This window comes from Sciurus carolinensis, chromosome 13, assembly GCF_902686445.1.
Source record: "Sciurus carolinensis chromosome 13, mSciCar1.2, whole genome shotgun sequence".
Lineage (NCBI taxonomy): Eukaryota > Metazoa > Chordata > Mammalia > Rodentia > Sciuridae > Sciurus > Sciurus carolinensis.
The window spans coordinates 20626187-20644168 of record NC_062225.1 but is presented as its reverse complement, the minus strand read 5'-3'; the positions used below and the strand labels follow the sequence as shown (position 1 = coordinate 20644168).

At 33.1% G+C, this 17982-nt stretch overlaps 1 protein-coding gene across 3 annotated transcripts in view; it reads right to left on the bottom strand.

Annotated features, from left to right (window-relative positions):
- The window catches only part of Aplf (aprataxin and PNKP like factor), a 108357-nt gene that overhangs the window by 86639 nt on the left and 3736 nt on the right, over window positions 1-17982 (bottom strand). For all 3 annotated transcript variants that reach the window (XM_047522484.1, XM_047522482.1, XM_047522481.1), the window contains exon 2: window positions 5654-5725. In XM_047522484.1, the coding sequence (XP_047378440.1) occupies window positions 5654-5725 (72 nt within the window). The remainder of the gene's footprint in view (window positions 1-5653; window positions 5726-17982) is intronic.

Below are 17982 nucleotides of genomic sequence, written 5' to 3'. Positions count from 1 at the left end.
TGATATTAGACAGCAGATTACATTTAAATGACATAAAAAAGCTAACATCATCTCCTCATGAGCTAACATCATCTCCTCATGCACTATTTCCAAGAACTGCAGGAAAGCCAAAGAATTTTTTAAGGGAGAAATATTACAGGGGAAAAAAAGATAGAAATTTATCCAACTTAAAAGTTTCAACTAGTAATTGCCTTAATTGCAGGCAACAGCACTGTCAAAACCATTTTTTTATTTGGTGGAGGATTTGGATATTCAAATTGAAGGAAAGTAGAAAAGCATTTATCATTTAAACATACTTTCAAACAACATACAGAAGGAATCATTATAATAGAAATATTTGCTATATTCATTTATATAATTTTACAAAGTTTTTTTTTAACTAAAACTTCCCTTCCAACCTTTTTTACAGATGCATATATAGTATGCTTTAGGTGGTCAAAGTATTTGTAACTGATTAGGGAACAGAGAATAAATTATACAAAACATACATAAGATATAACACAGATAAAATGAATAAAGTATTAGTGATCTGTCCATCTCATTTTCATTATTTGTAAGTTCTTAAAATTTCTATTAACAATAGTTTTAGAATTTCTGTAAATTTCTCTATATTGTACTTTGTTGGTTTAGTTATACAAATAAATAATCTATTTCAAGGTGATATTTTACTGAAACTGAATTAATGTTACATAGAGCAAAGGATCTACAAGTACATTGCCAAATCTAAAATACAAATTTCCTTCAAGTAAAATAAAGTAAATACAAAAATTCTTGAAACGAAATTCAAAATTTAATATTTTTTTCTAAGACAGCACTCAAATTCTGGTATTAAAGTTGTACATTTCCTTAAAAGTAAATATGTTTTCTCATGTCTTCCAATGTGTAGTAAGTTGGCATCCAGAAGTACATGTAGCACACCATACTATTCTTTATACTTTTATGTCATAAATGTTCCATAATAACTTTTTAAAGACATAATACTTATCCAAAAAAGTACTCAGTATAAAATCTTCCATTCATTAACGTGAATTATAGAGGAGTGAATCTAAACCATATAGAAAGTCAGTTTTAAGATATGGATCTTTCACTTGAGGGACAGCTGTATTATTAGTCATAATTGCTATTTTGAAAAAAGTAAATCTAAACTAATAATAAATTCTATCAGAAAAGGCAGACTATAAATTAAAAGATTACTATATTCTTTCCTTTAATGGGTTTCATTAACAACAAACAACTTTATTTTAAGCCAAGGCAGTTGATTATAAGGATGTTAGAAACTGGGGAAACAACACACTTTTTTAAAAAATCCATGATGTCCCCAACCCCAAGAAATGTCATCTACAGTTCTTATTACAGCACTTATTCTGCATTAAATATCTTAATTAAGTACTACAATGTGGTAGGTATTATGCTAAATATTAGGGATCCAAAGATTAGTCAGAATTCCCATAATAAAGGAGTTTTATTTTCCAGTAAATTTCATCTAAGAATAAGATAGATGAAAAGGAATCCAGAGATGAGTAATTGACGGTAATTAATGGAGTTCTCAAGGGATGCTGACTACAAATATTAATACTTTTTCTGAAATAAAGAATGAGATAGAAAATTTTTTAATTATTTATTCAAGGTTAAGACAGGGTAAATTCAGCTCTATTCAAACATTTTCCCAATACTAGAATTAAAAAGATATTTTTCAGTTTAGAAGACATTGACAAATTTCTACACATATGTAACATACTCAAATGAAAAAGATATGAAAACCCTAAACAGATCAATATCAAGTAATGAAATTAAAACAGCAATTAAAAGCCTTCCAAAAAAGAAAAGTCCAGAACAGATGAATTCTCAGCTGAGTTCTACCAGACCTTTAAAGAAGAACTAACATTAGTCTTTCTCAAATTAATCCATGAAATTGAAAGGGAGGGAATACTCCCAAAAACATTCTATGAATCTAGTATAATCCTGATATCAGAACCAGACAAAGACACAGCAAGAAAAGAAAACTACAGCCCAATATTCCTGATGAACACAGATGCAAAGATTCTCAATAAAATATTAGCAAACCACTTTCAAAGAAGACACGTCAAGAACATAATACACCATGATCAAATAGGTTTCATCTCAGGGATGCAAGGCTGGTTCAACATATGCAAATAAATAAATGTAATTCACCGCTTAAATAAAATTAAGGACAAGAATCTTATGATCATCTCAATAGATACACAAAAGGCCTTTAATAAAAATACAGCATTCATTCATGTCAAAAACACAGAAGAATCTAGGGATAAAAGAAACTTACCACAACATTATGAAGGCTATACATGACAAACCCAAAGTCAACATCATAGTGAACAGAGAAAAACCGAACACTTTCCTTTAAAATCAGGAACAAGGAAGATGTTCACTCTTACCTCTTCTATTCAATATAGCTCTTAAAACTTTCTAGGCAGAGCAACCAGGCAAGAAAAGTAAATTAAAGGGATACAAACAGGAAAAGAAGAATTCAAACTATCTGTTTGCTGATGACTTGATCATTTATCTAGAAGACCCAAAAAACTCTACCAGAAGACTTCTAAAGCTGATAAATGAGTTCAGCAAAGTAGCAGGATATAAGATCAATACTCATAAATCAATAGTGATTTTGCTGAGAAAGAAATCAGGGAAACCACCCCATTCACAATTTAACCTCAAAAATAAATAAATAAATAAATAAAATACTTAGGAATTAATCTAACCAAGCAGGTGAACTATCTCTATAATGAAAATTATAGAACACCAAAGAAGGAAATTGAGGAAAACTTAGAAGATGAAAAGAAATCCCATGTTCTTGGATAGGCAGAATTAATATTATAGAAATGGCCATCTTACTAAAAGCAATTGATTCAATGCAATCCCCATCAAAATTCTAATGACATTCTTCACAGAACTAGAAAAAAAAAGTCCTAAAATTCATTTGGAAGAAGAAGATCCTTAATAGCCAATGCAGTCCTCAGCAAGAAGAGTCATGCCGGAGGCATCACAATATCTGATCTTGAATTATACTACAGAGTTATAGTAACAAAAACAGCATGATATTGGCATCAAAATAGACATGAAAACCAATGGAATGGAATAGAAGACACAGAGACAAACCCACATATTTATAGCCATCTGATTTGATACTTGACAAAGGTGCCAAAAATCTATGCTGCAAAAGAGAGCCTTTTAAACAAATGGTGGATATCAATATGTAGAATAATGAAACTAAAGCATTATCTCTCACCCTAAACATAAGTCAAAATTGATCAAAGACTCAGAAATTGAACCAAAACTTTGCAACTGCTAGAAGAAAACACAGGATCAACACTCTATCACTTTGGTGCATGAACTGACTTCCTTAACAAGTCCCTTAAAGCTCAAGGAAAAAAAAAAAAACAGAATCATAAAGTGGGATGCCATCAAATTAAAAAGATATACACATCAAAAGTAATGATTAAGAGTTTGAAGAGATCCTACAGAAAGAGCTTTACCAGATGCTTTTCTGACCAGGGTTTAATATTCAGAGTCTATAAAGAACTCAAAAAACTCGACACTTAAAAAAAGTAAAACAAATAACCCAATCAATAAATGGTCAAAAGAACTAAACAGACATTTCTCAAAAGAAGAAACACAAATGGTCAACAAATATATGAAAAAATGTTCAACATCTCTAGCAATCAGGGAAATATAAATCAAAATGATAATTATCAAGAATACAAATTATAATAAATGCTGGAAAGAATGTGGGGAAAGGTTCACTCATACATTGCTGGTGGGACTGCAATTAGTTCAACCACTCTGGAAAGCAATATGGAGATTTCACAAAAAACTAGGAATGGAACCACCATGACTATCCCACTCCTTGGTTTTTATCCAAAAGATCTAAAATCAGCATACTATAGTGATACATCCACTTCGGTGTTTATAGCAGCACAATTTGTATTAGCCAAATTACAGAATCAGACCAAATGACCATCAATAGATTAATGGATTAAGAGAATGTTGCATATATACACAATGGAGTTTTAGTTAGCCATAAAGAATGTCATTATGGCATTTGCCAGTAAATGGATGGAAATGAAGAGCATCATGCTAAGTGAAATAAGACAGACTCAGAAAATTAAGGATTAAATGTTTTCTCTTATATGTGGAAGTTAGAGCAAAATAAGGAAAGGGGCTAAATACAAAAAATAAATAAATTAAATTAAAAAATAAGGGAAGGGGAGTCAAATATAAAAATATAGAGAAGATCAGTGGAGTACAAGGAGGATCAAGAGGGAGAGAAGAGGGATGGAAAAGGGGAGAAATGAGGAATTAATTTTAAAAAGTCACATCATATACATATATAAACAAACCACAGGGAATTTCACCTTTATGTATACGTAGAAAGTACCAATAAAAAGTAAATAAGGGAAAGGAAGATAAGTAGAGTGGAGGAAGGAGAATGGGGGAAGGAAGGAGGGTAGGGAAAGGTGGAGAACAGGTACTAAAATGAGATAAATCAAATTCCATGCATATATGATTTTTGTCACAATGTACCTAACTACTATGTATAGCTATAATGCTTTAATTAAAAAAAAGATACTTTTCAAATTTGTAAACAGTTCAATATGGAATAATAAAAGAAAGTAATACCTGTGTAAAAAGAAGGAACTAATGAAACAACAAGCAGTTGTACATAAAAGGTGAAAATACAAACTGGTTTTAAAATATAAATTAATAATTTAATTCCATAATAATAATTTTACTACCACACCATCTAGTCAAAAATTAATAGATCCTTATACAAATACTTCATCTCCTATAGAACAGATTCTGCAAATGAAAGAGAATAATCACATAATATATTCTCAGAACTGCTGCCCCTGAAAATCACTGAGGCTTAAACTATAAAAACAAATTAGAGTCCGCAACAGAATTTCCAAATAAAAATTATTTTTAAAAACTCAGAGGGCTAAGGATATAGCTCAAAGGAGGAACACTTATATAGCATGAGCAAGACATTGTGTTCAAACCTCAGCAAAAAAAAAAAAAAAAAAAAAAAAAAATTGAGGTTGAACAAGTTCTAAGTTTTAGAAATAGTCAAATCTATATATAGTACAGAAATCTGTTGAAATACAATCTTATGACACTTAAGTCACTATGCAACTCCTACCCCCAAAAACCAACTATTACATAGTTACAGGTTTTCTTATACAATCTTATTTGAAATGTGCAGTTATGAACAAAATCATAATATATAAATGAACCAGCAGTAATTTTTTCATTAAATTCTAAGCATAAAAACGTAGGTCTGTCCTATGAGAAAATACATAGTTTAATAATTTACATTTTTTTTTTTTTAATTTTGTCATTGTATATGGTCAGGATACCTTTATTTTATTTGTTTATTTTTATGTGGTGCTAAGGAGCGAACCCAGCGCCTCATGTGTGCTAAGTAAGTGATCTGCTGCTGAGCTATGGCCCCAGCCCCAATAGTTTAGATCTTAACCTCCCAAGGATCTTCTGTCAATGAGAAAGACATATTCTGACTTTAATTCCCTATTTCCATAACCTCAGAAAATAAACACCTTTAATTATGTACTGAAACAGTGAAAGACAAAATTAAAAAATAAATATGTAATGACATATTTACCGGTTTGATTCGAAGCTGACCACCCACTACCTCAAGAATGGCATGTCTTCTGGATACTCTCTTGTCTGTTATCTACAGGAGAAAAAATTAGAAGTCCAAATACAGCCACATGCTTAAGAAAACACAAAACAATTAAACAAATAAAACTCTTGGCAATGTTTCTGAAATCAGTAGGCTAGCTAGGAAATACATCATTTATTCAACAACTGTATATTGAAATGATTGTCCTCATTTAACAGATCACAAAACAACTCAGAAATTAAGAGACCAGCCCAAAATCATGGAAGAGTAAATGATGACGGCCAAGATAAGCTTAGAATCTAAAAGATTCCCAAACCTTACATGATAGTTCTGTTCATGACGGTCACCTAGTAGGGATTCTTACCAAGAAAATCGATAAAATGAGAACAAAATACATACAATATGCACTTATTAGGAAACATTTCAAATATGACAAATATATATTATGTTATAATGACAAAGGTTTTAAAAGGCAGTCTAGTAAAGGGTATGACTACAGGTTTTGGGGTAAGAAAGATACAGATTAGGCAGACTTGCATTTAAGATCTGGGGCCATGATAGTAGTTAAGAAAACAGTAGAGAAAATAGTAAAATCAGTGAAGAAGAAATTAGCATTTTCATTTTAAATATATATATATATATTCTTCTTATTTAGATCCCATAATGTTCTACTTATGCTTACAATCATTTCTGCATACCAAAATTCAAATCTTTGTACTTTAAATGCTAAACATGATAATTTTTCCAACTTCACTGTAAACTCAATAATTAAGATTGCCCTTTTTATTATTTGTGGCTGATACATAATGAAAGCATTTTAAGCACCAGCTTCACTTAACACCATAATTATTTCACTCATCTCCTGGTTACCTTACTATCTAGCACTTGAACTCTGGCATTATCCCCAGCAGAACCAAAATTATCTTTAAAAGCAAACTACAATAATGCATAATTACAATTAAATCCATTAACTCTGCAAAATCTTGCAAAATGTGAAATTGCCAAGAATCAGTACTCATTTTTTCAAAACCAGATAGCAGTTCCATACTTAAGGCTGTGACTATATACAAGTATTAACATCAAGCATCACAACAGAATGAGTATCACATAATGAATTTTCCACAAAACCAAAGTTAATTTTTAAAATATTTTCTAAAATAAAATCGATTAAAGATAGCCCATTTAAAATACATATAGTATTAGCTCCAATGGCTATTTCAGAGAAGTAAATATAAACCAATAATCTATCTTAACTTGTTACACCAAATAGAGTTTAGGAGGCAGAACATCGACAATGGAGAACAATGTCTGATGTTGATCTGCAAGTGTAAAGAGAAAGACTTAACTTTTTTGTCTTCACGAAAATTAGGGAGACGATATTATTATCTTCATTTTATAGATGAGAATATAGAAGTTGCAGGGATGTTAAGCAAATACTCACAATTACATAACCAACAAGTAGTGGGGTCAGGATCTGAATACAAAGAATCTGATTCCAGAGTTACCCTAGCTTTGTACATGGTATTGCCCCCACCTCAATATTATTACATAAAACCTAAAGTAAACTCTCAGTCTTTAAAGATAACTTATACAGTTTACTGACTAAACTGGAACATAGTAAAGAACTAGAAATAAGGGGAGAATGGCTATTTAATCACCAAATGGACACACTGGGAAGATGCAGGTTCTAAATAAAACTCCAAGAGAACTTTAGGCTTCCATTTGATCCTGTTTATTCTAATGTCATACCCATGTTTAACAAGATGTCAACCAAATTCCAAATTCTCTTGTTACACCAATTATAAAATAGAGTTTAGGAGGCAGAGCATTGACAATGGAGAACAATGTTTGATTTTGGTCTGCAAGTATAAAGAGAAAGACTTAAAAAGCAAAGAAACCCAAGGCTCAAACAATATACTGGCTAGGGCCCTTTAGGGTAGGAACAAATGTCATTATAAACTTCAAAATACAATGACGGTACACCCAAGTTTCCTTACTGATTAACCAAAAATCACCACACTTATATTAAAACTTGAGCTGGAAGTCAAACATTTCATATTTTAGGAAGCCATAAAAACAGTTAAAATTTGAGGTATTTTAGCTCCTGGAGGATAACTGTAGACACCTAAACTCTAATCATACCACACACACTCCAAGAAGTAAAAAAAAAAAAAAAAAAAACAAATAGAGCAAATAAAAGTATTGTATTCCACATCTAAAGCATAAAAGTGCTAAAAACTTTAATTTATACCTAAGAGGGAAAAAGAAATACTGAATCTAGCAGTTCAAGCTACAGATCCTATGATATAGCTGAAAAAGTCAGGGGGCAACTAGGAGGAAGAAAGAGAAAAGGGAGTGGGGAACTAGGGATCCAGGAACAGAGATAATATCTCCCACAGAAAAAGTAAGTCACACTTCAAGTGGGAAATACTGAGAACACATCTCAAACACAGTATTTCAGGGGCCCAGCTGCTGGGGAACCCGCCAAAAGAAGCTAAAATATGTGGAACCATGTATAGCAAGCTCATAAAAGGCACCATCTGAGGGAGAAGGGGGACTCTTGGAAGAAACAATACATCCAATTACAAAGATCTTGGCTTTTAAATATCATTCCCCACTCTGAGAAACCAGAACTCTTTGGTGAAATGATTGACTCCAGATCTGGGGGTAAAAGAAAGTATAATATGGACCTTGAGTACATGTCAACAGAACAGAGACAGCAGTGTGAGAAGACACTCACTGGACAAGTCAGGAACAATTCAGTCATCAAAACGACTAATGACAGTAATGGAATACGGCACATTGAATCCAAAATAATTCATGAGTTAATACCAAACTCAAAAAATGGCATGAAGTTGGGAAGTAAAGCTTTTTCTTTATAAAAGAATGCTAGCTAAAGTAGAAGAAATGATAGAACACAAAAATAAGTATTTGCTAACTACCAGTATCATCATAACTTAGTAAGAATCAAGTGATGTTAACTTTCAGAAGACTTGTAGGGAAAAAAAAATGATGAAGTCTCAGGTTATCATCCTACAAACTGCTTACAATAGAAATGATATCTTTACTGTAACATCTGGCAGACGCTACCAGAACTAAGTGGTTACACTAATTACATCATCAAAAAAACAGCAGGATAAACAGATAAATGTGCACCCAGTTGTGGTTGATGTACTTCTGAGTTCCACCATCACCTACACAATATTCTTGCCAAAAATATTTAAACTGATTCAAATAAGTAATCAGACAAATCACAATTATGGGATAGTTATGAGACTAGTCTTGACTCATAAAACCAGTCATGTCAAGAAGAAAGCCAAGAAGATGGTCAATATGGGTAAATAAGGGAGGTGGCTTTCCTGACTGTTCCAACACATGAAACCAAGAAAGCAGAGAAGTAGCTTCTCAGCAAGTGAGGTGTTGGAAACCTTCAGGGACCTGTAAGTCCACAGGATAGAAATTTTACTGCCTCAGATTCATACTGTTAGATGGGTAGACAGACAAACAACAAGAAAAAGCAAGGGAACAAATCACCCCAAACAAACCAAGACACTTCAATAATAAAATTCATTGACACAGTGGAAGACATGTCAGAGGAGTTTAGAATGTACATAGTTGAACTAATCTGTGAAGTAAAGGATGGTACAAGAAGTGAAATCAGAGAGAAAATACAGAAAGTGAAAGATCACTTCAATAAAGAGCTAGAGAGTCTGAAAATAAAAATCAAGCAGAAATCCTTAAAAGAAGGACTCAATAAACTAAATTAAAAATTTAACTGAAAGTATCAAGAACAGACTAGATCACTGGCAAGACAGAGTTTCAGGCAATAGAGACAAAATACATAATCTTCAAAACAAAGCTGACTATGGAGAAAAAGAGACCATGAACAGAACTTCCAAGAAATATGGGATAACCTAAAAAGATCAAATTTAACATTTATTGGAGCCAGGCATGGTGATACACACCTGTAATCCCAGCAGGTGAGGAGGCTGAGGTAAGAGGATTGTGAGTTCAAAGCCAGTCTCAGCAATTTAGCAAGGCCCTAAGCAACTCAGCAAGACCCTGTCTCTAAATAAAATACTAAAAAGGGCTGGGGATGTTGCTCAGTGGTTAAGCACCTCGGGTTTCAATCCCCAGTAACAAAAAAAAAAACAAAGTTATTGTAATAGATGAAGGCTCAGAGATACAAATGAAAGGACTGCACAATCTATAGTCAATGAAATGATATCAGAAAATTTCCCAAACCTAAAGAATGAAATGGAAAATCAAATACAGGAGACCTACAGGAACCCAAATATGCAAAATTACAACAGACCCACACCAAGGTTAATTATTATGGAAACACCTAACATAAGGATAGAATTTAAAGACTGCCAAAGAAAAATGACAGGTAACATTTAGAGGGAAACCAATCCAGATCGCAGCTGACCTCTCAATCCATACACTCAAAGCTAGGAAGTCTTGAAATAATATATACCGGCTCTGAAAGAAAATGGATGCCAGCCAAGAATACTATATCCAGCAAAATAAAGCTTCAGAAATGATGATGAAAACAAAAAACTTCCATGATAAACAAAAGTTAAAAGAATTCACAACTAGAAAGGCTGTATTACAAAACATACCCAATATTTCATGAAGAAGAAAAAAAATAAAAGTGAAAAGCAGCAAAGGGAGAGATTACACTAAAAGAACAGTGAATCAATGGAGAAACTAATTCAAATTAAAAACCTGAAATAAATTAAAATGACAGGGAATAAAAATCATTTCTCAATAATAACATTCAATGTAAATGGCCTAAACTTTCAATCAAAAGACATACACTGACGAATTGGATTAAAAAACAAGATCCAACAATATGCTCTCTCTAAAAGACTCATCTCAAAGGCAAAGACATCCACAGACTGAATTTAAAAGGATGGGGGAAAAGAAATGATCCATATCATTCACATGGATCTCATAAACAAGTAGGGGTTTCCACCTTCATATCAAATTAAAGTGGACCTCAAGCCAAAGTTGACCAGAAGGAACAAGAAGGTAATTTCATACTGCTTAAGGGAATTATAAGTCAACAAAATATAACAATTGTAAATATTTATGCCCCAAACAATGGAGCATCTACATACATCAAACAAACCCTTCTCAACTTCAAGAAGCAGACCACAACACAATAATACTGGGTGACTTTAACACACTTCCCTCACCACTGGACAGATCCTCCAAATAAAAACTAAATAAAGAAGCTATAGAACTAAAAAATACAATTAATAATTTAGACTTAACAGACATGTACAATGACTGAATACAATTTCTTCTCAGCAGCACACGGACCCTTCTCTAAAAAAGTCCATACCTTAGGCCACAAAGTAACTCTCAGCAAATACAAAAAAAGAATACCTTGTATCCTATCAGATCATAATGAAATGAAATTAGAAAGTAACAATAAAATTTAAAAAAGAGTCTACTCTAACACCTGGAGACTAACATGCTATTCAATGATGAATGGTTAGCAGAAGAAATCAGGGATGAAAAAAAAAAAAAAATACTTAGAGGTAAATGAGAACAGCAATACAACATATCAAAATCTCTGGGACACTATGAAGGCAGTTCTAAAAGGAAAGTTTATTTCATTGAGCTCGTTCATTAAAAGAACAGAAAGTCAACAAATAAATAACCTAATATTACATCTCAAAGCCCTAGAAAAAGAAGAATAACACCAAAAAACAGTAGAAAACAGGAAATAATTAAAATCAGAGCTGAAATCAATGAAATTGAAACAAAAAAACAATCAAAAAATCAATAAAACAAAAAGTTGGTTCTTTGAAATAATCAATAAAATTAGCCAAGCTAACAAAGAGAAAGAAAACTCAAATTATCAAAATTTGTGATGAAAAAGGTGAAAGCAAATGAAACAGAATAGAAAAAGAAAAAGAAATCAAGACAGACCTCCATGAATCAGCAGGCTTTATTAAGCAATGGAGGGACACATTTTCAAGGGGGAAATGGTGACAGGCTATAACAAGGGTCCAAGTTTTATAGGGTTTAGCAGGGCCAAATCATGGGAGGAATTTTGGTGGTGGGTTCATTCAGGGTGGGGCTGGAGGACAGGCAGATGAACAGCTGTAGACAAGGGAAGTTCCCTAGGGCCTGTTGTACTGGGTACAGCCAGTTCAACTATAGGTGGGTACCAGAGGCAAGTTCCTTCTGTGCTCTCCCCATTTTCCCTTCCTGCCTTCCCTCCAGCTGATGCCTGGGCTTCTATTTTATCCCATTGCAAAGACAAAAGTTCCAATTTACCACAGACATCTCTCTATACACATGGCAGGAGGGTGGGCAGGGGAATAGTTATAGATAAGGGAAGTTCCCTGTGGCCTATTTTCCATATCCTTCAAAAGCAAGTATCACAATGGACACTATTAAACTACAGACGATAATCAGAAACTATTTTGAAAATTTATACTCCAATAAAATAGAAAATCTTGAAGACACAAATTCTAAAGACATATGACCAGCCTAAATTGAATCAAAGGACATATAAAATTTAAACAGAGCAATTCAACAATGAAATTAGAGACACCATCAAAAGTCTACCAAGAAAGAAAAGCCCAGGACCAGGTGGATTCTCAGCTGAGTTGTACCAGACCCTCAAAGAAGAACTTACACCAACTCTCCTCAAATTATTCCATGAAATAGAAAACGATGAAACCTTTCCAAACTCATTCTATAAAGCTAGTATCACTCTGATACCAAAACCAAAGACACATCAAGGAAAGAAAACTTCAGATCAATATCCCTGATGAACACAGATGCAAAAATTCTTAATAAAATCCTAGCAAACTGCATACAAACCAAATTAAAAAGTTAGTGTACCATGACCAAGTAGAGTTAATTTCAGGGATGCCAGATTGGTTCAACATATGGAAATCAATAAATGTAATTCATCACATCAGTAGATTAAAGACAAGAATCACATGATTATCTCAATACATGCAGAAAAAGCATTTGACAAAATACAACATCCATTCATGTTCAAAACACTAGAAAAACTAGGGATAGTAAGAACATACCTCAACATTGTAAAAGCTCTATATGCCAAACCCAAAGCCAACATCATTCTAAATGGAGAAAAACTGCAAGTATTCCCTCTAAAAACTAGAACAAGACAGGGATGCCTTCTTTCGCCACTTCTACTCAACACAGTCGTGGAAACTCTAGCTAGAGCAATTTGAAGAAAAAAAATTAAAGGGGTACAAATAGGAAAAGAAGAACTCAACTATCCTTATTTGCTGATGACATGATTCTATATTTAGAAGATTCAAAAAATTCCACCAGAAAACTTCTAGAACTCATGAATGAATTCAGCAAAGTAGCAGGATATAAAATCAACACCTATAAATCAAACACGTTCCTATACAACAGCGATGAATCCACTGAAAGACAAATTAGGAAAACTATCCTATTCACAAAAACCTCAAGGAAAATAAAATATTTGGGAATCAATCTACAAAAGAGGTGAAAGGCCACTACAATGAAAACTACAGAAACCAAAGAAAGAAATTGAAAAAGACCTTAGAAGATGGAAAGATCTCCCATGTTCTTGGATAGGCAGAATTAATATTGCCAAAATGGGCATACTACCAAAAGTGCTATACTGATTTAACGCAATATCTATTAAGTTTCCAAAGATGTTCTTCATAGAAATAGAAAAAACAGTCATGAAATTCATTTGGAAAAATAAGACACCCAGAATAGCCAAAGCAATCCTTAGCAAGAAGAGTGAAGCAGGAGGCATCACAATACCAGACCTTATATTATACTACAGAGCTACAGTAACAAAAACGGCATGGTATTGGCACCAAAATCGACATAAAAACTAATGGTACAGAATAGAACAAACAGAGACAAACCCACATAAATACAGTTATCTCATATTAGACAGAGATGCCAAAAACGTACATTGGAGAAAAGATAGCCTCTTCAACAAATGGTGCTGGCAAAACTGGAAATCCATGTGAAAATGAAATTAAACCCCTATCTCTCACCCTGCACAAAACTCAACTCACAGTGGATCAAGGACTTAGGCATTAGAACAGAGTCCCTGTGCTGAATAGAAGAAAAAGTAGGCCCAAATCTCTGCCAAGTCAGTTTAGGTACCGAATTCCTCAAGAAGACTCTTAAAGCACAAGAAGCAAAATCAAGAATCAATAAATGGGATGGTATTAAACTAAAAAGCTTCTTCACAGCAAAGGAAACAATCAAGAACATGATGAGAGAGCATACAGATGGGAAAAATCTTTGCCACCTGCACCTCAGATACAGCATTAATCTCTAGGATATATAAAGAACTCAAAAAAAAAAAAAAGAAAACTCAACACCAAAAAAACTAATAACCCAGTCAATAAATGGGCTAAGGAACTGAACAGACACTTCACAGAAGAAATACAAATGATCAACAAACATGAAAAAAATATTCACCACCACTAGCAATTAGAGAAATGCAAATTAAAACTACATTAAGATTCCATATCACTCCAGTCAGAATGGCAATTATCAAGAATAGAAGTAACAATAAATGTTGGCGGATGTGAGAAAAAAGGTACATTCATACATTGCTAATAGGACTGCAAAATGGTGCAACCACTCTGGAGAGCAGTATGTAGATTCCTCAGAAAACTTGGACCCAGTTAACCAACCCAGTTATCCAACTCCTTAGCATATACCCAAAGAACTTAAAATCAGCATACTACAGTGACACAGCCACATCAATGTTCACAGCAGCTCAATTCACAATAGCTAAGTTATGGAACCAACGTAGGTGCCCTTCAATAGATGAACAGTTAAAAAAAAAATGTGGTACACATACACAATGGAATATTACTCAGTCATAAAGAAGAATGAAATTATGGCATTTGCTGGTAAATGAATGGAACTGGAAACTATCGTGCTAAGTGAAATAAACCAATCCCAAAACCCAAACACCAAATGATCTGTCTGTTATGTGGATGCTGACTCACAATAGGCAGGGCAGGAGGCTGTGGAGGTTCACCAGATTGAACAGGGGGGAATGGGGGAAAGGGAGGAGGGATGGGAATGGGAAAGATAGTAGAATGAATTGGACATAACTTTCTTATGTTCATATACGAATACACAACCAATGTCCACATCATGTACAATCACAAGAATGCAAAGTTATACTCCGTGTGTGTGTGTATATACACACACACAATCTACTGTCATGTGTTACTAAAAGGGACAGATTTTTAAAAAAGAATAAAGGCAAGAGAAATATTCTTGAATAAAGGACATAATATTTAACTGGATCTTGAATTTTTTGAAATGCTAAAATGAATATTATTAGAAATACCGGGTAAAACTATGGAACATTAAAATTTGTACTGCATAGTTATAAATTCTTGTTCTTAAGTGATACATGTTGACATATTTAGCAATTAAGTACCAAAATGTATGAAATATACTTTCAAATGTGTTCAGAAAAAATAAAAACATGTATATACACATATATATGACAGAAGAAAAAAAATCAATGTCTCATTTGCTTAAATTCTATTTCTCATATATCTGGTACTTTCAGTCAAGAGCAGTTATGATTAATATACATTACTCTAACAACTGTCATAATGATACTAGATATCTGATAATATATTCAAGCCTCTCTATTCTTATATCACTTTTGTACTGATATCATATGGATTCCTTACCTTTGATTTTTCTGGTTTGAGTTGAATGTTTTATCCACTATAATATATACACAAGTTCTTTCTCTATTTTTAAGATGTAAACATGGTACCAGAAGAAAAGATTAAAATATGAAAACATAAAAGAACTGTTTGTGATTTGTTTATTACCAAATATTTATTTTTAGCATTTATGAGGTCAAACAAAATGAAGATTTTTCTTATGCTACCAGCAGAAATGCTTAAGAATTCTGAATCACATCTCTGACCTAACTGTTTTGACTACTTGTCTCAAAATTCTCAGAGTAAAAATCAAACCTGAATGGAGTAAAAGCAGAAAGTTACTGGATTCTGTAATAGAACAAAATGGTAACTTCCATTTCATTTTATATAATATTTACTGAAAATAAATATTTACTGAAAAAGCCAACATCAGTTAATTTTTCTTATAATGTTTTCCTGGAAAAATTTCTGAATACCACAAACAGATATATTTCATGATTTCAATGTTCCTGAGACAGGGAAAGGAGAGTCCTGATTCCAAGAAATGTTTCTACAGAAGACCAAAGTTTGGCTTCTTTCCAAAGCTTTCCAGCAGCCCTGCATGCACAGTATGCCTAAATTTGACCAATATCTGACCTTTCTGGGTCAGCAGTAGTCAGTACCTCCATCATCTTCTGCAAAGCAAGCACAGACAGACCCAAGGTACACACCCTGATGGCCATGTTCACATGTAAGCCGTAGAGCAGCACTCAAAGAACTGACTAGATGTGTAAAGAAACGCTGGGATTGTGTGTAACAGCTGACTATGAGCCTGTGTAAGCCTATATTTTTTTTCTTTTCTTTTCTTTTTTTTTTTGTCCATATAAGCTTTGCTGCTAATATTCTCAGCAAGCAGTTTGGGGACACAGTCTTCTTTGTGATGGAGCATAAGCCCCAGCAAAGCCATGTTCATGTTTGCCTCTTCATGATTTTTATCTCAAGTTGAGCAAAAGATCAGGGATGGGCCTGTAACACTAAGAGCAGGGAGGTGTTAACACTAAGAGCTAGTTAACATCGAAATGAGCTTGGTACAAAAAAAGAGCAATCCTTTGCATTTTTGTGATTTCTATCCTGAATTGAGCAAAATAAGCCTATGCCAATAGCTAACATTCCCATTTAGCATGGTTCCTATACACATAAGAACAGAAAAATAGACAAGATATGTTTCTTTTCAGTATGATCTACATCATATACTAAGGGCTGAGATAATAAAAATTATCTTATACAATACTTTATGATTTACAGGGCTTTCCCAAGACTATCTAGTTTAATCTACCTGCAAAAGACAAATCAAAAACTAAGAAAATTCAAATTTTCATAGTAGAGAAAAACTAAAAATCATTTAGAATTGAATTTGAGTCAGTATTATAGGAAAATTCATAAAGTAAAGGAGAAATGTGGGATCTATTTTAGGCATAATTTTCGTAAGATGTTTTCTTTATACTTTCATGTTTATTGTGTGTGTGGCAATTAAATAAAATGCAAAATTAAGACCGAAATTGAATCCAGACTAATTACTGCAAAAAAGTCTGTCTATACACCATAAAATGTTCTTATCTATGGCGCTGTCCAGCTTCAGGTCCAGCATGCACTCCAAAGTTCAGTCATTAACGCTGAGACTCTGCCGTAACATATGATGAAAAGTTGGTCTAACTCCACAACAGAGCAATTTAGTTGATATGTCTAATATTGTTGTATTTACAATGTACCAAAGTCCAATTTCTGATGTTAAGATAGGGAAAGTTTAAATAAATGGACTTGATTTTGGCCAGAGGCTCTCCATAAAAGAACTCCAAGTTATTAACAAACTCTCTTGAAAGGTTATTAATATACTAGATGTGAAATGTTCTTTGGACTTGTGAATACTCTTCCATAAGAATAATGGTATAAACAGCAGTTAGAGTATCAGGCTATCTCATAAACAACTACTGAATCCACAACACTGATCAAATGTGAATCATTTTGATTTTAAAAACTAAAATCCAATGCTTTCTTAGTTTCTACTTCAAGTTTGTTGAATTGTAAGCCAACACAACAGAACTGTCTGACTTGATGTCATTAAAATTTCTACTCACCCAGTCTTGCGATGCTTCTTGCACAGTGAATGCCATAAGTATAAGAACATCATTGTCATCATTAATATATTGTGATAGTAAGTGAAAACAGAAGTAGACTTTAGGAAGATTAAATAGGATTTAAAAATCTCTACATGGGACTTAGGAAAATTAATGTTTTTGAAAAGTTACGTTATTTTTCTTATTTAGTTCAATACAGCAGATATCTCTTAAAGACTTGTGTCAATCATTCTATTTAGTGTATCTAGAAACAGTTTTCAACTCTAGTTTTGCAATAGCATCATCTTCAGAATTTTTAAAAATACAGATACCCAGATGCTACCTACAAAATCACATTTCCAGAGAAAGAAATTCATACAAAAGTATAGAGGCATGTGAGCAGATAGTACATCCAGGTGAGTAGGAAATAGGGAAGATTTGGAGTCACTGATGTTGACATATCTATCTACACATATGAAAAGCAATTCCTTATACATCTATTAGAATGGCCAAAATCCTA